This window comes from Aptenodytes forsteri, unplaced genomic scaffold, assembly GCF_000699145.1.
Source record: "Aptenodytes forsteri isolate BGI_AS27 unplaced genomic scaffold, ASM69914v1 Scaffold67, whole genome shotgun sequence".
In the NCBI taxonomy this organism is placed as follows: Eukaryota; Metazoa; Chordata; class Aves; order Sphenisciformes; family Spheniscidae; genus Aptenodytes; species Aptenodytes forsteri.
Window position 1 is genome coordinate 814,874 of NW_008795373.1, and position 24,296 is coordinate 839,169.

The 24,296-nt window shown below is 35.6% G+C and overlaps 1 protein-coding gene across 1 annotated transcript in view; it reads right to left on the minus strand.

The window, feature by feature from the left end:
* The window catches only part of APOB (apolipoprotein B), a 38,695-nt gene that overhangs the window by 13,176 nt on the left and 1,223 nt on the right, over positions 1-24,296 (minus strand). Inside the window, exons 2-25 of the mRNA XM_009280507.1 lie at positions 23,639-23,677; positions 20,879-20,994; positions 19,621-19,766; positions 18,427-18,580; positions 18,087-18,242; positions 16,969-17,093; positions 16,703-16,788; positions 15,720-15,939; positions 14,455-14,682; positions 14,146-14,263; positions 13,880-14,026; positions 12,594-12,805; positions 12,002-12,239; positions 11,295-11,471; positions 10,809-11,000; positions 9,875-10,042; positions 8,457-8,668; positions 7,723-7,905; positions 7,374-7,495; positions 6,556-6,766; positions 5,104-5,279; positions 4,782-4,969; positions 4,037-4,182; positions 1,103-1,479 (exon numbers count right to left, since the gene is read on the minus strand). Coding sequence (XP_009278782.1) covers positions 1,103-1,479; positions 4,037-4,182; positions 4,782-4,969; positions 5,104-5,279; positions 6,556-6,766; positions 7,374-7,495; positions 7,723-7,905; positions 8,457-8,668; positions 9,875-10,042; positions 10,809-11,000; positions 11,295-11,471; positions 12,002-12,239; positions 12,594-12,805; positions 13,880-14,026; positions 14,146-14,263; positions 14,455-14,682; positions 15,720-15,939; positions 16,703-16,788; positions 16,969-17,093; positions 18,087-18,242; positions 18,427-18,580; positions 19,621-19,766; positions 20,879-20,994; positions 23,639-23,677 — 4,137 coding nt within the window. The remainder of the gene's footprint in view (positions 1-1,102; positions 1,480-4,036; positions 4,183-4,781; positions 4,970-5,103; positions 5,280-6,555; positions 6,767-7,373; positions 7,496-7,722; positions 7,906-8,456; positions 8,669-9,874; positions 10,043-10,808; positions 11,001-11,294; positions 11,472-12,001; positions 12,240-12,593; positions 12,806-13,879; positions 14,027-14,145; positions 14,264-14,454; positions 14,683-15,719; positions 15,940-16,702; positions 16,789-16,968; positions 17,094-18,086; positions 18,243-18,426; positions 18,581-19,620; positions 19,767-20,878; positions 20,995-23,638; positions 23,678-24,296) is intronic.

Here is a 24,296-nt window from a genome sequence, read left to right on the forward strand (position 1 = left end):
TGAATTGCAGTTACTATTATTATACCATTTTGCTTTAAAGGCCAAAATGTTTTGGTAAATCCTGAATATTTCTGTAAAAATTGTTATTATATTTGGGGCTAAAGTTTTGAACCAGGAATAAACTAAATCTGTACGCTACTCTACTAAATATAATTCTGTGAAATGACATACAGTTATGTCATTATTTAAACTTAAATTAAGAAGATGGACTCTCAAGAATAACCCATATCTAACATTTCTGGTTTTTAATGTTTTCTTTATCATGCTTCATTTATGGTGGGGAGTTTAGAAAAGACTGAAGTTAGCTTATCCTTAAATCCTGAATTTCTGTAAAAATTGTTATTATATTTGGGGCTAAAGTTTTGAACCAGGAATAAACTAAAAATCTACGCTACTCTACTAAATATAATTCTGTGAAATGACATACAGTTATGTCATTATTTAAACTTAAATTAAGAAGATGGACTCTCAAGAATAACCCATATCTAACATTTCTGGTTTTTAATGTTTTCTTTATCATGCTTCATTTATGGTGGGGAGTTTAGAAAAGACTGAAGTTAGCTTATCCTTTTGCAATTTGAGAACTCAAACTACAATTTTTAGAGGAACTAAAGCAAAAATACCAGTCTTAAGACCTATCCAGTCTGAGTCCAGGATAACTGCTATGTAGTTATGGCAGTATATGGACATATATAAAGGATAAAAAAATTATATATCTATATATATAAATAGAGTGAGAAATAAACTGTGGGCCTACCTACACATACACCTGCACACCTGATTTTGAAAATACTTGACTTGTCGGATACACAAGTGTTAGTAGAATCATGCATTCAGTTTTGAAGGACTTTTTCTTCAGTAGGGAATATCTAGGAAAATATGGACCTTAAAAGTCTTTATTGAATTAAACTGACTTCACCTTTAGTGCCTGAATAGGCAGACTCACATAACATCTTTAAAAACAAAGAGAAAGTGATTTGAGATTATACAACACCTTTCTTTAAATAAGCAACAGGAAAATGAATGTGCTGTACCCGATACATGGAAAATAAAGCCATTTAAAAAGTTTTGGCAACATTGCAGTACTAGCACACATTCTTACCTTTCACACTGTAGGAAAGCAGCTCAAAAACTGAATCAGCGTTCGTGGCATAAGTAGTTCTTATGCTGGATGTTTTCTCTGTGGTGCTATTAGCCAAAGTGTATGCTGCTGTCCAGTTGTAATAGTTGCTGTACACGTTAGCAGAGACCTCTAAAGTGCCTAGTAAAGGCACACGAAGAGGATAGAATTCTGGAACTGTAAATGTCGGGATTCTGTATTCCTGAGACGGCACACTTATTCCCATTGACTCCATTACCAGAGGAGGTGTTTTAACAGTCTGTGGCACCCTTATGTCATGGGATGATCTTCCACCAAATGGCAACGGGATATTAATTAGAAAACTGTTTTTATTTAAGCTGTATCTGATCCGGCCTTCACTAGAAAATAAAAGTGATACTGTTAGAAACTGTAAGTCCATGAAGCATGTACAGAAATTTCCACGATTCGTACTATTCCCATGATACTGAGCTTACTTACAAGCATATATCAATGTCTTGACTTTAGGTTTAGAGAGAAATGTAATGATCATCTATTATTATCAGCATTTTTTAAGCACTCATCTATCAGAATGTACTGAAAGCACTTTCGATATCAGTGAATTCTGTCAATGTTTTTTCCCCTTATTTCATAATCAGGGAGACTCATAGGTCAAGTAGTCCAGAAACACATTCTTTCTGTAAGACCTTGCATTAGAATTCAAAGGTTCCTGATTCTTTGTTCAGAGCTTAACTAACTTTAGCTCACAGGTGGAGAGTGTCATTCAAGGGGCTAAATACACAACTGTTATGAATCTTGCATTTGATTTTCTACTCTAAGAATCCAAATCTGCTTTATGAACATTAATGAAAAGATGTATTGGCATGAAAATGATCCTCAAAATGAAGGCATTTGAATGAAAATAGCTGACATATAGGAAAAAAAATCCTCCAAAAACACTGCTGCACTTGTGCAATGTGGCATGCTGAGTATCAGAAAAAGGCGATTATATTCTTCTTAAAAAAAGTCATGTATTCTTATAGAAATACATGAAAAGTCTTATTAGCATTAGAAGTTGTAAGAACCTAAATTATAAAGAATTTATCTTTCTGATGATAAGCGTTTCAAAAGTTTCATCCAAATATTCAGCATTTATTTTATTCTGAATAAAAATAAATAAAACTCTAACCACTTGACCAGGAGCTAGGACTGGAAAAAATGGATCGTCAGCTGAAAACCTTGAAAATACATGAAAAGTCTTATTAGCATTAGAAGTTGTAAGAACCTAAATTATAAAGAATTTATCTTTCTGATGATAAGCGTTTCAAAAGTTTCATCCAAATATTCAGCATTTATTTTATTCTGAATAAAAATAAATAAAACTCTAACCACTTGACCAGGAGCTAGGACTGGAAAAAATGGATCGTCAGCTGAAAACCTTGAGGGGAAAAAGTGTCATTATGAAAAGGCAAAACAGCAGGGAAACTCAGCCTTAATTTGTGCATGAACAATAAGCTGGCAAAGATGCTTTTCTTGTTTGCCTAACTGGTCTTTTATATCACATAATCTTCTTTTTTGCACTTAGAGCTACATCCTAAGATGAAAACTAAGGAAACATTTTTGAAATTTGTTCCTTTACATCAAATGGTTAAAAAAGCAACATCACAGAGCAGTAGAAAATCCTATTATTATTATTATAATGTGCACTGCTGATAAGAACATAGGAGAAAAAACAGTTTTTTCCTTGCTTATACTTAGCTTAGGAACACAATGGAAGCAATAGAGATGAGTGTCACTAACATACAGTTTCATATTACCGCAGTGAAAGATAGTACATGGAAAAACAGCGCTAAGAGAGATAAAACGCAAGACTGTTCTCCATCTGTTTTTATAACCCAATCTTACACTAGCTTCTGTTGTCCTTTACATTAATTTCAGCCATCAATATTTCCTTAGCTCATGGGAAAACTATACAGACATGTTTCTATTTATCATAGTGGTAGCTGTGGGTGTATTCTGAAGGAACTACCAAGCAACAATGTTCCTTGAATTCTTATGAATAGGCAGAGCAGCAATGTGATATGAACACAAAATGGCAAGAGCAATATGTGCTGGGAACTGTAATGAGAGCAAATCCTGGCAGGTGCATGAGCATTTTAAAGTCTAGATCCACTCTGGCTGACTTACAGTCTAATGTCCTAGAAACAGAAGAAATATACTATTAATCTGCCTTCCAGTCTCTCTTTTTGTATGTCAAACCCTACTTTTTAGAAATTTGTAACATATTGGATGATTTCTATCAAATTTGACAGAAGGATAAAAGCCTCAAGGGTAATTACATTCATGCAAGTTCTGTGAAACTCCCTATTAGGTGGAAGAGATGGGCTCAGTGCAAGCATCCAGTCCATATGTGTACAACCATGGCATGTGTTGCCTCTGAGCAAGTGACAGACGGAGTCAGACATGGGAAGATGTCAGAGTACTATATTGGTGGAGGTCAACCAGTATGTGTAGGGGAATGGGAAGAATCGTCCAATAGGACTGCACAGGAAAAAGTAGAGATACTAGGGTTATGGCCAAAAACAAAGGGTCCAGTAGGGATGAAGGACAAAATCTATGGGAAACCTGGCTTCATTAGTTCTGTGGCTTAGAGTAAAGATAGTTGAACGCTGTATTTTTGTTCAGTTCTCATTACTGTATAACACAGTACTTCAGGACATATTCATATACTGCAGGAGTGACTGCAGTAAACATAAATCTGTATTAAAGATATGCATCACTTCCTCCATATAATTTCATCTCTGGTCTTAAAATTCTTTGTTATGATTCCATTTTTATGCTAATGTTTACAGCTATTCCACGCTGTTTTATAAAACAAAGTAAAATAAAATAACACAAAAATATGAACAAATATCTATTTTCAGTTTCCTGTGTGACTATCCTAATTTCTCTCCCTACCTTTTCAGGAAAAGTTCTTCAGGAATGGTGATAACAGGCAGATTAATTTTCCGAATGTTCAGTTCCTGCAGTCCACTTAGTTTGTCTTGCAGAGTCTGGGCATAGGGGACATCTTTTGATGCCTTTTGCAGCCAGGTGTTGGTTGCCTGCATTGAGGACACAAGTTTTTCAAAGTAAATAACAAGTTTTAGTACTTCCCAGTAAGTTATCTGAAAGCCATTGTAACTATCCATATACTGAGCCCTAGGCATCTGATAAAGTGACTGGTTCGATCAAAGTTGGAAATATACAATTTATCCAATCTGATGAGTGCTTTTACAAGTAGTTCCCATTTTGGCTTCCATGGGGGAGGCAAGAATTCACCGGGGCTATATGGTCAAGCTGTAGTATCTACTGTAGGTTGAAACATACCACAATAAACTGTGACACAATATGTCGCAGTGTCATATCTGTATGAGCCACTTTCCGATCCAGCAGTTCATTGGCATGCTTCTCCAAAGTTTTTGGGTAGTCTGAAAAGTCAACTGGGAAGCCAGAAGACATTTTTTTCACAGCAGGTAACTATCCATACTGAGCCCTAGGCATCTGATAAAGTGACTGGTTCGATCAAAGTTGGAAATATACAATTTATCCAATCTGATGAGTGCTTTTACAAGTAGTTCCCATTTTGGCTTCCATGGGGGAGGCAAGAATTCACCGGGGCTATATGGTCAAGCTGTAGTATCTACTGTAGGTTGAAACATACCACAATAAACTGTGACACAATATGTCGCAGTGTCATATCTGTATGAGCCACTTTCCGATCCAGCAGTTCATTGGCATGCTTCTCCAAAGTTTTTGGGTAGTCTGAAAAGTCAACTGGGAAGCCAGAAGACATTTTTTTCACAGCAGCACTGGCACCTGAATTCCACTCTAGTTCAACTTTCTCAGAATCTGAAAATCATGAATTTAAAACAAAAGGGTAAAATTAGTAATTTTCTTATTCTATTTAGGGATATATTATAAACTAATGTAACAAGATGTTTAAATTTATAGGTTGTACACATGGATCATGTTTTTGCCCCTACCATATCTGAGAAGAACTCTTTCTGAAATTGAGTTTCCATGAGTTGTTGCAGCTGAGCTCATCTGAAGATATCCTTTGGTTGGTGAGTAATTAACCAATGCTTCAGTTCTAAGTTCAGTTTGCAGGCGAGGAACAGAAATGGTGCCTCTTAACATTGCCTCTTCCATTCCAGCATACCTGTGAAAGCAAAAAGTCAATGTGAATATAAAACATTTCACTCTACTTTTTCATTCATGTTTCAGGAGCAATTTCAGCATTTAAATCTATAGTAAAGGCACAACAGGTGTTATAAAAAAATAGATTGAATCAAACTTGTAAACTCTGTTCCAGTTCAATGAATGTTTTCAGCTTCTGCTAGTTAATCTGGGAAATCTTTGGTAAATTATTAGAATGCTACTGTGCAGATACACACAATAATAATTCCATATTAACTTCATAATACTGAAATGAATGGAAATATGTACCTGTCTTGGTAAAGTTGTAGCTGAACCAAATTCTGAACTCCTTACTCAAGCTGAATTCTCTACTAAGGATACAGACTGCGGCCATGAATCACATAGAAACAAAACACTTGACAAAATATATTATGCCACGGGGCTTCATTTTCCTTTATTCACATTTATTTTATATCTCTGTAACTTTGTTGACTTGAGCAAACTTCTAATATTATGTTAGTGCGAATGAAAGGGAATTGAGGTCCCTGACATCTGTCCAAAGCTCCCACTGATATCAGAGGCAATTCTGCATGAACAGCAAAGACAAAGACTCCCCGGGGCACCATCAAGATCACAGAATTCCATGGAAGATTGAGGTTTATTAAAGAATGTGATCAGCTCATTTCACCATGGGCTTGTGAGGCAGACAATTTTAGAAACCCTGGCAGGCTGAACATTTTTGTTAGCTCCCCTGTAGATGTTCCCGGAAATATTCTCATCGTGAAGCGTGGGAATTTTTACAGGAAGCTCTCAGTTATTTTTGGTTTTGTTGCTTATTGAGTGCCATTAGATTTCTTCATGGGGAGATGTAATAACTTTTTTTAGAGCCAAACATATCCAGTAAAAGATAATACCTCTCTGAACAAACCTTGCCTTGTTTATATCCTTGGATTATCGCACCTGCAATAACACTAGTACAATGTCATTCTTGTAGTCATGTGTGTGCAAACATGGAAGAACTAGCTCAAGGAACTTGTAATACAAATTATATGTATACACATAGTAGGAAAGATCAGTTGGTGTATTAGATGTATTTATTTGATGTATACATGATGGATTACAAATAAAATACTTCAAGGGTTTTTAAAGAGGGTTAGAATGACAAGTTTATATGTCTCCATATAGAAGCAATTTTCTTTAAAAGGGATAAAATTTCCCAAAATTTTCTACCTTCAATAAAACCTTCAGCTATCTTATTCAAAGGTACCTGTAAAAGTCTAAGTGGTTTTCTGAGTTACCTTATCTGGCCAGTAAGAGTAACTTCAGAAATCTTCTTGTTGTTAAAGTCTAAGACAAAGGTATATGCTTTCTTCCCAGGAATGGATTCATCAGCAATTCTGAAGTTTGTACCAAAGTCAACATCAACATCTGGAATGTGGACATCACTGGTCAAAATCTTTCTGTCTCTGTTGTACCTGAAGGTCAGTGTGGCCTCATGCTGCTTTACACCTGGAAAATATAAAGTACTTTGGTTATTCGCAACTATGGAATCTGTTTGGACTTTTCTTAAAAGGGGAATAAAAAAGGATCAACTGGAAATTATATGACCCTGAAGATCTAACGCAACCTTTGATGAGTCTGAATCAGAAACTGTTTTGTCTTTTTTCTCCTAATCTTCTAAACGCTAATCCCGTTACTACTTGTGTTACGTACGCTTGCCATCTCACAGATTCTCCCTTTGAAAAATCTACTGTTTATGCAGTTCTTCTCAATCTGTATGCTTTACTTCATTTTTCATCAGAAACGGTATTTTTCTCTTGCTTATATAGAACCCATCAACTTCTCCTCTTCCTTGCTTCCATTCACCAACATCACACTTTTATTTATATCATGGGGAAACATTTTTGGGATACAAAATCAGCCTCTGATCATGAAAATCTTGCACTGGGATTGCATACATGAAACGAAATGCGAGTTAGTGTTGGTCTGTTTAGGTGTGAAAATTCTATTTTATACTGTAAAGAATTCTATTATGATTTATTTATACAAATCTTTTTCCCATTAAATGACACAGTTCAAAACTGAGCTAAACCATATTGCTTTTTCAGATTCTTACCTTCTGCCTGGACAGCAAACTTTAAGGTGTCTATCAGGTCATTTCCCTCTCTCTGCAGATCGTAGTTTGCGCTTGCAGAGTATTCCTTCACTTCGCCTGTGGACACTATTTCAACTTCAAACCTAAAGAAGGAGTAAACAAATGTCTTGTAAATAACTATTTTGTCCATGACCACAAACAGAAGAAATCATATTGTTCTCAATAGTGCTCTTTCTGTGCTGCTCCTGCTAGTCTGTTTTCAAAGATTTTTAAAGGTGAGCTTTATGTGAGATGGTACTGTACATACTAAGCCCTAAGAGGGAAGGTTAGTTAACACAAAGTAAACATAGTTGAAGCTGATATGACTTACCTGGATTCTCCAGTCAAGGGATAATATGGAGCTGCCTCTGTGGCACTGGCATTAGAGTACAATAATTTGGTGCAGAAATTTAGACCAGCAATGAAAGGCTTGCAGGAAGTCCAGCTTTCTCGGTTCTCGATCAGAGGTGGAATCTCTTCAGTTTTGGCTGGAGACACCAAATGTAGTGTATTGCTGGAACAGAAAAGTGAGCCATTTATTCCCAGGACAGCTGTTCAGACATTGTCCTATTAACAAGGTTATTTTCTGAATAAAAATCACTTATTAAGGTAGGGGCTTAATGAAATAACATTTGGTGGCTAAATGATCGATTGGTTTATTATTTGAAGTATTATTATTGATAATTATAATTCTGTGTATTGAGCCTTTTACCCTCTCTAAAATTAATGTAAGTAGTTCATTTAAATTCAATCTAAAAATAGGCATTGCTATTATAATAATTTTATGAGAAAGAAAACAAAATAATAGAAATGGTAAGAGTCTTGTCAAAAATTTCAGAAAATAGTGACAAATTAAAGAATCTGTAAGCCATGACTCCCAGTCACCAGTTATCTGGGCTATGTGCTTATCTTACAAAAGAAGTTAACCCAGTTTTACAATGTCTGGGATTTTTCTGAACTGAAAATTTCCCCATGCCTGCCCTAGCCTCTCAATTCCATCACAATAAAAACCAGGAAGAGAAGGGAAGAATATAGCCTTGAAAGTTCTCATTCAGCTCTCGTTACCTGATACTGAGGAGCTTTGTTGGAGTCTTTGGAGCAGGAATGCTGAATTTCAGCTGTCCAGCTTTCATACTAACATGTGCTTCAATTCCAGACTCATGGAATATATTAGAATTCAGCTCCACGCCACTCCTAGCAAATTCAGGCATGTTTATTCCCAGGTGCGTTACAAACTCAATTGCTACTGAAGGTTTAGCAATGAGTTCTGCTTGCATCTATTTAATAAAAACAAAATGGTGTATTTATTTGCCCAATACACTTCTTATGGGGTTTATAAAACAATTGTAATATTCTTGATAATCTAGAGGTAGGTTTTATATAATTGATTTTGCCATTCAAAAAACTTGATTCATAAGTCACATAAGCAGAGGAACCACATAAGTGGTCACTGTAATGTAACAAATACAGCAAGATGATAACACCAAGGAACCTTACCTACTTTAATGTAAAAATACTCATGCTTCAGAAAGATTTTGTACATGGAACTACTCGCATGTATTTTTAAATCTGAAGACAAGAGCCAGTTTTCCATTGTAAAAAAAAAAAAAAAGCAATTTTTTTAAAAAATGAGCAAACTATTTGACAAAAAAAAAGTGGATCCAAGATTTGAATTTCCCTAAACAGAAAACAGCTTATTTTTAAGCTTTTGGCTGGCCATTACAGAAAGAAGGGACAGAATGCAAAATTCTGGAAAAGATTCCAAAGGTAACTAAAAGGCAACCAGTACTAAATTTAAGGACTTATTTTTTAATTTTTACTTAAATAGTGTGTATATATGGTGGAAAATTAAAAGTTTAGGTGAACTGAAACTATTGAGAAATTTACTTAAAATATTGACCAAATTAGAGCAAAATAGTTATTAAAACTGTAAAAAAGAATGGAAATATTTAATTTATTTTTTTTTTATTTTAACTGGATAGTTAATGTTGTGTCACATGCTCTTTAATTGTTAAAATTTTAAAATGCTTCCTTTCAGATCAAAAAATGTTTCATTTAATTCAATTTTCAATATTTCTTTTAACTGAAAATCAAAATTATCACTTTGAATTAGCCACATCAAAATGTTTTATTAACTGTTTGCTTTGAACAACAAATTCACATGCTGTAGCTTTTGTACTATTCTCATTTGAGCAGGGAGAGAGAAATAAACAGAGATTAAAAAGATTATTTTTAAAAAGGTGATTAAAATACTTTTAATTCATAAATTTTATTATGTCTCATACTTAATTTATTATATGTATTAGTTCTTACTTTAATGTAAATGTCATCCACAAATTAACTGGAGACCTCTAGTAAGTAAGTTTTTTCATTTATAGAGTATTTTGTAGTCTTTAAAATTCTTCTGGTGTTACAGTTTTATCCCTAAATGAGATTGTAGATTATTAGGAGGAGACAAAATACAGACAGCTGTTGAGACTTACACTTTTTTGATGAATCTTCATAGCTATTTTGGCCCCAGGTGTCGTTATTCCAGACAAGGCAAACTTCAGTTGCAAACCTGCTCCAGTTGGAAGCTCAAACTCATTGTCCATGAACATGTAGTGGACAAAGAAATCCCTGTCAACGCCTTTTGAGATGGCTTGGGCAATCTGTGAATCAAACAAGGAAATGAACACTAACAAATCTATGCTTTGGAATACGTTCATTTCGTACTTTAAAAATTGATCATGGAATGATTGTAACTGTATAATCCAAAAATTAACTTCATATAGAGTACAGACTCTAATTTCTACAGATTTCTTGCTTCAAAAAATGTACTAAAGACTGTTTATCAAAATCTCAACTTTAAACAAATACTAGATTTTATCACCTGCCTTGATACATACAGATCATCTACCTTGACATACACATACAAAGGTGAATTGGTTTATATAACATGTAACATTCTGGCTTCCCCAAAGTCAATGGCAAAGCGTTTTTTTACTTCAATGAAAGAAGGGTTTTACCAAATATTCCTAAACTGTACTACATCTTCTTTTCAACATGACGAATTATTGCTTAATATTAATATATATTTTCATAATTAGAAATTTAGTAGTATATCATAATGGCCAACATGAAGATTTTGGGCATTGTTCCAGTAGATATCTCAATCATACAATAAGATCTGAACCTTCCCTTTTTCCTTCCTCTCACTCATCTTCCAGGAGGACTCCACTTGGTTATTGAGGAGTCTTCATGGGTTTCTCAGAGTCATTCAGACTAAACCTGGATATTTAATTTTAAATAATTTTATTTTCATGCTGGTACCAAATAGCCATTCTTTACAGAATAGATAAACACAACCTAAATCTTAAAAAAATCTTGTAGAAAAAACCCAAATTAATAATACACACTGGTGCATCAGAAACATACCATTTCGGGAATAGTCTGAAGAGTTTTAACAGTCTTTAAAATCATGCTTCCCAGCAATTTGAAATCATTGAGTTTCATGTACCCAAGTTCTTCTCCCAGGATTCTCAGATATGCTCTTCCTTCAGGAGCTTCCTTGTTGCCCAATTCTTTTATCAGTTTTTCAAGGACAAGCATTATTCCTTTCATGACATCCTGAAAATTCAGTCAGAAAGTAGTAGAACAGATTTATGAGAAATCTGTAAGATCATATATCTAGAACAGTTACTTAGTGAATGTCAGCTAATCTGCACATGCACTTACAGATTTGTCTCCAGACAAAGGCCCCTCCCACATACAATTAAGAAAAAACCATTGTTAAATAGCATTAAGGATTTCTATTTTAGCTTACCAGAAGAGAAGGCTCATACACACTAAAGAGGGAAGTGCTGCAATTACTGTGTAAAGATAGGAATGCCGTGCTGCGCAGAGAATGTTTTCAAGCTGTACCTGATCGTGCTTGCCATCCTGGGAGTAACCAAAATAGTCAAAAAGCGCCTTGGAAACCTGCTCTGGCACTCTGCCATCAACCCAGTACAAGGCCTTGCTTGCAGTGTCTGGGAAAAATCCCTTCTCTCCAAACAAAGCTTCCAGTGTTGGTTCAAACCCCTTTCCATCCAAGCTAAGCTGAAATGAACAGGACAATGCAATAACTGAGTCAGTTTCCCCACTTCTCTGGAGCTTTACAACAAACAGACTTTCTGGGGAACAAACAATGCATTTAAAGCGTGTCCTACAGGTCTATGATTCTTAAGGGCAGATATGGAATACTAGGTCTTACAACTAATTTTATCTCTGTGGTGAGGTCCAACAAAAAACCTACACATAGGCTGTATCTCACTTAAAATCTACTATGAGTAATTCAGTGTGCCAGTAATGAAGTCAGTTTGTTACAGATGGGTTCATTTTACCCTAGCTGAGGCCTTTAATAACTCCAACAGGGTCGTCCATCCAGTCAGTGGCAAGTGACATCACGTAACGGATGGCTTGCTCTAAAGCCCATTGAGATCAAATGAAAGTCCCCTTGTAAGCATAGTGATCTTTAGATCTCTCCCAAAGCTTGTAAAAACAATACATTATTCAGAATAATTCAAAGAAAACAGAAATGAGAAAGAAAACAGCTGAATACTAGCAAAAGTTTTTGATAATTGTTGTACCTCAAAGATATCGCTTGGGCCAAATCCATACACATTCAGGGTGGTTTTTAGCATAGTCTCTTTAGGAACATAGCCGTTTGGATCAAATACCACATTTCCCTCTACTTTGGCAGAGACAGGATCGACTCCAGGTACAGAAACTCTTTTGGAAATCTGATAATTTTGTGACAATTTTCTGAAATCTTTGGCTGTTGGAACCTGGTTTCCTTTCAGAGCTTCTTCAACTCGGCTTTTTAGACTAGGAAAGAGGATAGCAATGCAAATATGATCAGTATAAATTCCAAAAACCCATTTAGTCTTAGTTGAGGGATTTCTTGTGTCACTTGCAGACATTCATACAACTGAGGTGATTGTAAATGGCTAGCTCTCTGCACATATTAACAGTAAAATAAGACTTAAGGTAAAGACTGTAAGCCGGCACTGCTCTGACAAAGCCATAGATTTACTCAGCTGATGTGCTTGTTCAAAGAAAGAAAACAAACAAGCAAACAAAAAACCAAGCAAAAAAAGATCTGCTAAATAACTACCACTGCAATTATGGTCAGAACTTTGTTCTTCCTAGGAGACCAGTATATAACTATATTTTACTTACTCTTCAATGCCTACTTCTTCAGAGTCTAGGATGTTGGCAATGTGTGAGGCAATAAAGCTTTTCACTTGCTCGTTCTTCTCCTTTGTGAGGACTCTCAAAATCTTTGCGAGATCACTTGGGGAAGGATTTTTCATCAGTATGAGATAAGCTGCTAGACGTTTGTCTGTAGGTGCATCCCCTTCTTGGAATGCTTTCAGAAGTGCTGAACGGTCCTATATAAATAGAGAAAGGTTTGCACTGATGAGCTGGCTACCAGATGATACTGCTGAACTCTTTTGGGAATATATAGGGTGAAATGATTTCCAGGATGTAATTTCTTCTGGAACGCATAACTATATACTTTATTTCTATAACTGACCAAAAATGTTTCACTGAAACTATTTTGATAAAGTTTCTTTTGATAGAAAATATCATAGAAATTATGGTTTTATTAAAACTGATTTTCTTATCCTATATCTGGCAGGTAACTTTTTTGTTTAGAATACAGAGTTTTGATTGTTGGGAATCAGAAGTGTTCTGCTCTGCAGATAAATTCTCAAATTTTGGAAAAAAGATCATTCAATTTAGGAAAAGAAGGTGATCAAAATCTTCTGCTGCAGGAAAATTAAAAACATAGTTTGAAAATAAATAATAAATTAAAAAATTAAATGCTTTAAATTAAACTGAATCTGAGGATGTGAGCTGCAGGTATTTCCAGGCTCCAAGACTTGTTAAGCCTTGTCTGGAAACAAGAGCATATCTCTTAGAGTAGAAACTTGTTGATATTGAAACTATTTCACTACACTAAGCTGAAGTGTTCTGTATAATGACACCCATTCTGTAGGAGATGCTTTAATGTCACTGTAATGTAAACATAAATCTAACCAGTGCTATTAATAACAATGACAATAAAATGCCAGTATAAAATAGGGACCTGATTTTTTCTTAGTTAAATCCATTTAAACCCGGAGTAATTCGTTAGTTAAAACCACTTTTAAATAAGTAGAACTCTATCTAAGACACTCTAAAAGGAACCGATCCAAACTTCCCATTTAAACTGAGACTATCTATACAAAGCAACTGCACCTCAAAGAAGCAACACCCACTAAGTCAGAAGGCTGCAGAACTTCTCAGATATGTGTATGGAAACTAAACCAACTAAAGGAGTTCTAAAAAAGCTGGAGACAGCTAAAAGGGAGATAGAAAAACTATGAAATAATGGGAATGTTTTTGCATATTCAATAACTTCTGTGAACAGTCAAGGTGAACTGAAGACAGTTTATGCTGGTTCTTGTGACCCAATTTACCTCTTCAGTGATAGTCATTTTCCTGAATGCCTGGATGGCTGCTTTCTGAACTGAAAGTGATGCAGCTTCATTTCTGATACATGTCTTAAGAAAAGATTTCAGGTTGGGTTTAGCTTTCTCCATTACTGCACCCATGTTTCCAATAGCCTGTCAGTGATGAAAACACAGAAAGATGACAAACTTTTTTTCTCCACCAAGAGCAGAGTAATATATGCGCTGCAATTTAAAATAATAGCCTGCATAAAGAAAGAAGGAAATAAAAATACCCGAAGTGTGAGGTATGTGAGTTCATCTTCCCCAGAACAATCAGTGCCAAGCAGTGATACCATGAAGTCTGCAACATCTGTTATTTCCTCTGTCACAATCATCTTCTCATTGTAGAACCTAAAGAAATAGAGAAATACATTAGAAACGAAAGGAGAAAATGGGAAATGTCTATTTTTTTTTATTCCCAAAGAGCAAATTCATGACAATAACAAAAAATCCTCAAAAAGTGACTACTCTTAGGGTTTACTCTAAGCATTATAATGTTTTCTTGAGGTTATTTTGTACGATTGCATGCTATCATTACTTACTTAGTAACAGAATGACTCAAGCCGTAAAAAGAAGCTCTACTTGGCTGATACTGGGCCATGTTAAGAATTTCCCGTATTCTTTTCGGAGTTGGAGAAGGCAATAGTCCCAGGGTATATGTGACCAGGTCTACCACAAGCGGATTCACATTTCCAGTTCTCAGTACTTGAAGGACTGCACCATAGCATTCTGGAGTCCCGCACTGAGTCAGGGCCTGAACTGTGATAGAACTGAAAGGAAGAGAGATGACTTTGATTAATTAATTCCCTGTTTGCAGTTTTCGCTGCATGTTGCATGTTTGAAATAAACATTTGACGGGTTTATTAAGGTGTTTGAATATAAATGACATATGCTTATGCGTGACTGGAAACAAATCACACAATTGCTTCAAAAAGAAGCTCCTTCGTTTTAGCTCCTTAGTTTTACAAGTTATGCTAATAACATGATTAGCTATGAACAACAAGAAAGTATTAACAATACTATCATTACACAGACATATCTTTTTTTTCTCCACAACAGACTTTCCCACAACTTTAAGTATTATAATAGAATATATTGAACCAGACTGGGGCTCTAGTCCCTCTACAGACTGAGGACATAAAGTATGCATAAATTGACTCAAGTCCAGCTAGGACAGAAGAGTAAGGGTGGGGAGTGGAGGGCAGGCTCAGACCAAAGAATTACGCCCTTCCATGTATCCAAAAATCTCACTTTCAAAACCGTGTTCTTTGCTATAAGTCAGACTTGGGAGTTTGGAATTACAGTCATTGTCCTTGAGCAAAACTTCATGAAAGATATTTGGCTATAGTAACATATCCACAGGATTGCATCTGGCATACACGCTTGGGATGGTGGTGGGGAGAAAAAACCTGTACTGGGCTGTGTTATACTCTAATTTATAGTTCAGCTTCACCAATAAGTTTGGAAGATTTGATGGGGGAATGATCAAAACAATATTAGTTCTTCATAGAAGGCTAGAACTTTCAGGTTTATTTGAATTCTTATACTGTTCTCATATATTTAATATTCAAGTTCCAATTAACAACAGAGCATTTCTGATGGAAAAATGTGAAATCCACAGGTTTTACTCTCTCTTCTTTATTTCTCTCTCTAGATAATTCTGATGATACTTATCTTTCTGAAAGACACTCTTTACATCTAATTAACCTCTAATTTAGAACCACTTGCAGCAAATCATCAACTTTAGAATGGATTTGCTATGACATCGACTTGTGGTGTACTTGCACAATGAACTGTTGTAACATACCTTGAAGTTTCCATCATCTTTGGTACAAGGGAGCCAAGAGTGGTGTTATGTAAACTTCTAAGTCCAGAAACAAACTTGTAAAAGAGTCTTGCTCTCTGCTGGTTCTGCTGGGAGGCTGTAAGTTTCTGCAGTTCCTGAAGGGTTTTCAGAACAGAGTCCCCCTGCCTGGGAAATTTGGCATCTGTACTTTCCAGTGCAAGTCCCTTCTCTTCCAGTTCATCTAGCAATTAAAAAAATAGCATTCTTTATGTCTTTATCAAGCAGCGATGTTAATTTTTATCTTCTGTCATACATTCAGTATAAATATAAACTCTGTAGATTATTTTATATGATAACTGTTGAAGTTTAACAGCTAAAGGGTTTCTAAGAATAATGGAGTGGAATTTAAATGTAATTCTCCCAAAAGTTGAATAATACCTATTTGCATAAATTCTTTTAAATTTTCATGAAGATGATGCCTTAACACCTTTTATATTAGCATAGTTTGCTTTTGCAACTTTTAATAAATATATGTTAGGAGAAATATGTTATAACTAGGAATAACAACAGCATGTCAAAAAAGTGTGTTTCAGAACCAAATATATAGTAATCATGGACTGTTTACATTTGGCAGCTGAAGCTAAAAGTTGCATAAGAAATTATGGTTAGCTAGAAAGGGTTCATTAAACTAATTTCCAATAAGATTAAACTTATTTTGCAAGCAAAGTATAAATTTTTAATTAGATAGAATAATTTCAAAATTAAAATGAAAAGACAAAGATTATTTAAAATTACAGTGTTTTTAAACTTTTCAGGTTTTCCCATTTTATACCCCAACCTTTTTCCTGACTAAATTGATCAATTTTCATTAAAAATTATGAATTGTTTTGGTCTCCTCAACTGCGTCTTTAATTAATTCACCGTTTAAAAAAAAAATGTCCCTGTATGTAATCTGTATTTGTATTTTGTCCCTGTATTTGTATTATTGAGAATTGTAGCTATACCTCCATCAAAATTTCTGTTATTGATCTTTGGGGTATCTTCAAGCTTCAGTGTCTGGTTGACCTCCGTCATCACACCATAGCGATTTCTAGCAAACAAAGAAAAATTCAGTGCTTTAGCTGAGTCTAAGTACCTTTGAGGGGTCTCGCCATGCCTTCCTGAGAACAAAATGCATATTTGGGGATGAAGTCAGGGCAGAATGTGATACATCACTATTTAAAATGTATATTTATAAATAAAGGGTAATGATAAATAGTGAGCAACCTACTTGTATGAGGAAGGCAGAAACAGGTGTTTTTCACTGCAGACAGCATCTCTTATATGCCTTTTCTTTGCATCAATATTGTAATGACAGAATTGAGTGCTCCTTAGAAGGGTAGATAATGGGATGTTCTGTAAAATAAATAGTTTGGCAGTAATTTTACTGAATGGTATAGGAAACAGATACAGTTTTAAAGGCTGCCACAGTTTTACTGTAATATTAACAGTTACAGCATATTGGAAACAAAGGTGCATAACTGGAATCATTCTCACACAAAGACAAAATTGTGCCGGTACCAATTTAAGTCTCTTCACAGGCAAAAATCCCACTGAAATTTTCCCTCAGGCCTTATTGAGGTGTTTGGCTTAGTAGTTACTTCATGATTGATCCCCTGCTGCCTACAACAAAGGACTCCTTCATAGAAACCAGTCTGTAATTTTTAGAGTAGTTCAGGCCCCTCGTAACAGCTGATGCTTTTTGTAATTTCAGTCTTATTGCACAAATTTTAAAGATTTCTACAACAAGCTGTAGAAGTGGCAGAAATTATAAAATATGTTTTTAGCATGATATGAAATCCTAACTATTTTTTTTTTTTTGAGGGAAAACACACAAAAGCACAGATGCCATGATACAGGAAGAAATCTGCCAATATTCATGCAAGTAATTGCATTTGATCATTGTGGATTAACAGGTAGCCTGAACAGCATATCAAACCATTTACTTTGGGCACTCAGAGCCCTCTCCTCCTGCACATCATATACACGTCAGGGTTTTGGTGGACTACGTGCTTTACATGAAATTGGAATGTTGAAAATTTTGACCCACAAAAAATTTGGATATAATCTGATAAGTTAACGTGTAATCAATAGTACTAACTCCATCCATGAAATGAACTCCTTTAAAAAATAATGAGAAGAACATGAAAGAAGGTAATTACACTCTTTCTCTGCATCTGTTTTTCTCTATTGACTGCCAACAAAACCACAGTCTGATCTAATGCAAGGGTGCAGAAAACCTATTTAAGCTTTTATAAGATAAACACAAAATTTAGTTGTGGTAGTAATTGTTTATTAAGTGATGTAGTGAAGAATGTTATATCATATAATTTTTAATGGTATACTTACTAGTCCCTTTACAATGGCAATAGGGCTGACATAATCTCTGATGGGACGGAAGTTGTCACAGGCTTTCAGGTCCCTGTTAATTGAAATATCTTCTGCAACATTTCCTTTTCTAGATTTGAATTCAACTTCACTGTCACACTTTCCATACACAGTATCCTGAAAAGAAGAAAGAAATCAGTGTCTTCGTTCATGCTGTCAGACATATTCTGATCTAGCTGAAAGGCACCCTTTCTCATCTGAATTTCCAGGTCTTTTGAAAATGATGTTCAGGAGTAACTCTACTAGGTGAGGTTTCTTCCATTTGTTAAGGAAATAAAGTGAATGCTTTCAAAACACCTACCATTGAAATTGTTTTTACATTTTCTACTGTTTCTGTTGGCACAAGTAGAGCTGAGATGATCCCTCTCTTGAGATTCAGTACATTCAGAGGTTCATCCTTCTCTGGATACAGCTTGACTTTTGTTCCATCCTGAACGCTGAATTTTAGCTCATGCCTGCCCCAGAAAACCACAACATTAGTATGAAATCATGTTAAAGCCATCCAGTGAAGAACTTGTTATCAATAAACTGCTGGGCTACAGCTAAAGCATCATTTTTGTCTTGGTCTATTATTATATACTATTCACTCTTGTTACTATTAGAGAGTATTGCTATTAAAGCAGCAAAATTCTAACAAAGCACATTCTGATATCACCAGACTACGTCATCTAAGGACAAGCAAACATCAAGAGCAATGGCCGGAAGTTGGAATTGCACAAATTCCGAGAGGAGATAAGTAAATTTTTAGAATGAGGTAATTATTAACTACTGCAATAGGCTACAAAACAATGGGAACAATACTCTACTAGTTGCAGTCTTTAAATAAAACCTTGATTGTTTTCTGAAAAACATATTTTAACACTGTCTCAAGTTGTTTTGAGATCTATGGCTTGTGAAACAAGATGGAGTGGATACTGAGGCATTGAAACAAGCATGAAGGTACACAAGTAAAACATGCACTGACAAGCACTAGAGACTAGTTGGGTGGAGGGAGTAGCAGCAATAAGTTACAAAAGCAGATAAGTAAGGAAAAGATAAGCTGCCTAGGTCATTGAAGGTCATGATAGGAAATCTGGACTTCAGTCTCAAATGCCTTTCTATTGCACAGTCTTTGTACCATGTCAGCAAAGGAAAATTATCTTAAAATGGCTGCACTCAGCCATTTGAGAATTTGCTTACAAGAAGGAATATTCCACTTGCAGTAATCTTTTAGGGGACTACCCAACAGTTTCCTGATGTAGATGATATAAATGACAAAAACATTCCAGGTGAAAATTCTGGATGGAAAAAAACCTTCCCTACTAGCAGTTGAGAGCTGGGCCAAGTTAACCCTAAATTATATCAGGGAGAGTTTTGCTGTGGAACCAGCTTATAAATCTACCATGATTATCATGAAATGTGTTCTATACCTGGAAAAACAGTCAGGGTGGACTGTAACATTGCAGCCTGTTCCATGTTAAGGCTACAAGTATTGATGATAATTGATATTGCTTACTTGGACATGGCATTTGCAAAGTCCTCAGAGTTCTTTGACTTTTTCAGCATGGCCCTTCCCTCAGTGTCAACACCAAATGTCTCCCTCAGGGAGCAATGCATTGTCCTCAGGATGAAGTGGCACAGCTGTGGTACCTCCAGTTCAACCTGAAAACACAAATATGATGTGTTTATCCTTTTTTCATTATCAAGTTTCCAGGATCATCCAGTTACAGTTTTGATAATATGGTATTCCTTGGGTTTTGTAAAGTGTCAGAATCACCCTGCTAGCAGCTGTTGGGAAAGATTCCAAAGTACTCTAAATAGCTCAAGGTAACCAGGGAGAAGATATGAAAGCAGGTGTTTGCTTGGCTAATGGCATGGAGTATACTATATACACCATAAACAAGCAACTTAGGTTCTGAAAATTTATAGTACTAGAAAAACTGTATGAAAACTGATTGAGTCATCATTACACTGATCAATGTTTAGACTGTCAGAACAGTGTGTGCTAAATAAAACGTATTTTCCCCAGTTACTCCATTTCAGAAAAAAAACCACAAAGTGAAAGTTTTGGGCAAGATGGAGGGACATTGGGTAGTTTAATGGCCTACGGGACCTTTTACTCCTACAGCCCTGATATATACACCTAAACAAGCAACTTAGGTTCTGAAAATTTATAGTACTAGAAAAACTGTATGAAAACTGATTGAGTCATCATTACACTGATCAATGTTTAGACTGTCAGAACAGTGTGTGCTAAATAAAACGTATTTTCCCCAGTTACTCCATTTCAGAAAAAAAACCACAAAGTGAAAGTTTTGGGCAAGATGGAGGGACATTGGGTAGTTTAATGGCCTACGGGACCTTTTACTCCTACAGCCCTGATGCTGGCTTGACTGTTACCATCAACAGGCTATCAAGTGGTCTTCATGGCATCAATGAGTTGTTTTAGTTCAAATTCTAGAATTGTTTGATGGCCATTGGTAGACTCGGCCTGGGAGCTAAGGAAAACTGAACTACCGAGTCTTCCCCCCTCTCATGTAAAAGTACAGCCAGATCAGGATTGAAATGCACTGGCACAGTGGTATGAAGGACTTCTGCCATCCTCAGTGCCTTCTGTCTAGGACAGGGAGGGCTTAGTCTTCAGGACTCTCAACACGTGCCTTTCAAAAGAATGATCTTGTTTGGAAAAACATTGAAGGATGCTCCCCAGCTGCCAGCTCCCATGTTATTCAGTATACAGTCCCAATCGCTTGTATTTACTCCTCTTTCCCTACCTTGCAAGTGATCTTTGAACCGCTTCGAGAATCTGCTGTTCCCGTGATCCCATTTGATGTTTCTGCTTCATATAAGTAAACATATTTTCTGAGATGTTTAAATCTGGTTGCATCTTCTGCAATTGGGAAAACAAGAGTGCTTTTATGACTTGGATAGGATATGCATATGTAGATCCTTACAATATACGCTTAGTGTTGTGTAACTGAAATGAATGCCACATATAAAGGAAGCATGAGGACCCTCCCGCTATTTCCTTTTACAGAATAGCTTTCAAACAAAGAAGTAGTGCCTTCATGTCAGCTGGATACTTTGAGAAGCATAAGACAAAACTTGTGGGGGAAGCATAAGTTTTTGGGGTCCACTGCGCTGTTTGATGAGATCTGACACTATGACCCCATCTGGCCTTCAGCCTTAGCCCCATTAAAGTTAATGACAAAAATGGAAGAAAACTTAAGATGTGGAACTGTTTTAAAAATGACCCTATTGCTTCTAAATTAAACCAATCAAATGGTAGTTTTCAAATTGGTAATAAAATGACTCCTTTCAGCTCAGATTTTTCCGTCATAATTCAAATGCAAGGAGCTGCTTTATCTGAGTCACATGACTAAGACTGAAAGCAAATAAACACAGAAAGAGACAGAACACCAAAACCAGCATTCCTCAATACCATTTCACCTGACTCTACAGAGTATCTTTCTGCCCCAGACTCTCCTGAAACACAATCTGCTCTAATTCACTTATTAGATCAGCACATTTTACTAGAGTAGACTCTTTTTAATGGAGATAAACTTTAGTTATATGAAAAGCATCCAGAAGAAGGCAAAAGCACTAAGCTATGAGTAAGAATAAGGCAGGAGGAAGTATTTGCAGAGGTGTTTCTCTTTTTATCAAAGGAAGCCTCAAAACCTAATGGCCTTCCTCAAAGGGATGAATTTCACCTGTGTTTAATCTGTCCCTGTTGCTTTCAGAGGCAATTCATCTGTAATTTTAAACCCTACAAACAGGAATGAATGTGGTAATAGAGACACAAAGAAAAAAAAAAATTGTCTCAGTGTCAAATACAGGGATGCAAGATCTTCTTTTGGTGTCTGGAATGCACAATGTAGGCCAAACAATGTCCTCAATTACAATTCACTCCCATTATAACTGCAGGCATCATTTTAAACTAAACATATGACGATCAGGTATTTTAAGTGACTGTGTTAGAGCAGTTTAGATCTATCTGAACCAGAAGTTACTGTTCCCTCTGTTTAGACTGGGATTGTGACGTTGTTGTGATGCTGAGCGAAAAGCAATTTTCTAAATTGCTCCTCTGTGGTTATTTGTGACTGTCAGAACATATTAGAATCCTCATCTACTTTTATAGAAAAAAAAAGGTAAAGTCATCTCAGTGTAAACCCACATACCCACCATCAAATCTGTATGATTTTGCCTGCCTATACCTGCCATGAATGTAGCTTACTCCTCTTCTTTTATAAAATATTTATGTCAGAGGCCAATGGCAATGTTACCTTGCCCTATACGTCACAGAATTGCATACTTAGAGAGGAGAACAGAATAGTACTATAAATCTCGTATTTCCTCCTTGGACTATCACTGTTATAAGCATTACACACTTTAATAGTGTTTTAACTGAGATTACTTTCATGTAGTTGCTAAACAGAATTATTGGAATTACTACTAGCTATCATACAGTAATCAGCACCTTAGAAACATTTGAAAACGGAATTATCTAATTAACCTTAAAATTAACTGCTATAAAAAAATTCAACACTATCCCTGTCATTTTTGGCTATCCTGGACTATAACACTGCTTAACTGTACATTCTCAGAAATTTTTGCAACACCAGTATCTACTATGCTAAAGCCAAAAGACTAATTATTGCTTCATTTCCTGCTTTTAAACAGAAATAAATGGAAAAGGAATAGGGAAATGATAAGATTAGAAATGCAAATACCAAATAATTTATTGTATCAAAAATACACAAGAAATTGGCAATGAAGCCCAGAAGTCTTTGAGTTGGTTCAGGCAGCTGAAATAAACCCAATTGCCTGGAGATGGTGCTAAAGCATCCAACAAGGGAAAAAACCCCTGAAGATCCAAAGGGACAAAGAACAAAACAACTCATTCGGTACTTTGACCCTATGGTGGAACATTATGTATCTAACCAAGCAGTCAGGGCCAGTCAGAGTTCATTATAAAGAGAGGGCATAAAGTCAGCATTTCCTGAGTCTTGACTTGTTTAAAGAAATTGCTGTCCTTGCTGACAGAGTTGATGATTTATTCTACAGGTATTTAGTTAGATAGCCAGGTGCAATTCTGTGGCTTTAGCAGCCACTGTGAAGGGTAAATGAGAAGTGAGATTCAGCCCACGGTAAAGTGTAATATACATAACCTCACTGCTAAAGCTTCACATCTTATAAACAGGGATTTCTAGATTAAGGAATTTGCACCTGACAATTAAGAAATCAACAAAACAATGGAAAGTAGTTTCTTAATGGGAGCTTTTTAAAAGTTTAGAAACTTAATCTCAGCTTCTCCGATCTTAGAAAACTTTTGAAATTCTTTGAGCCAAGCCTTATGGATAATTAAATACCTAAAATAAATGGCAATAAAGACTTCAGAATATTGCCATCACTTTTGTTTCAGTTATTTCAGAGGAAGAGATTTATGGAATAGGAAAAGTCAAGCTTTGAAAGATGTATTCAGTAAATATAGCGACATAAGATAACAAAAGCAGATGCAAGAAATCGGTTACTTGAACATCCTGGATTTCCACTTTCAGGCGTTTCTTCTTCTGCAAAGAATAAAACCAAGAATTAAAAGCTGGAAAAGCAGTTCATAGCTATAAAACAAGGGCTATGGAAATATAAATGGAAATACTACATTTTCATTGCAAGACCTTTTTAATTCATACCAACTTTTGGTGTAGTATGGCACACTGATGTAAAAAACAAAGCTACTATTAACATTGACAGTACAGAGTCAAATCTAAAGGGAGTTACAGTAGTTGCCTTGATATTGTGAACTAAGATACCAGAATAGGATCTTTGAGTCACTAAATTAAATTACTTTGATTTAAACTGAGAAGGATCAGATTCTAGGTTAACAAGTATTTTTAAAAGGCCTATGTTACGTGAAATAGAAAGTTTATAAATGATGGGCACAAAATGTAGAAGTAGACACATGAAATGTACCATATAACACAGATTTGTTTAAAATTTCAGTCTATTTGAGCACACAAAAATACCGCATAATGGATGAAGGGCTATATTTTGCTTTTTATACATTTAAAAAAGGACAACTTTGATGATTAATACTACAATTCCCTGCTATTAAATCTTTTCTGAATATTGAGAGTTCATTCTTTGGAGGAAAAGAACACTGATTGGAAGCCTATTCAAGTTAAGAAGAAT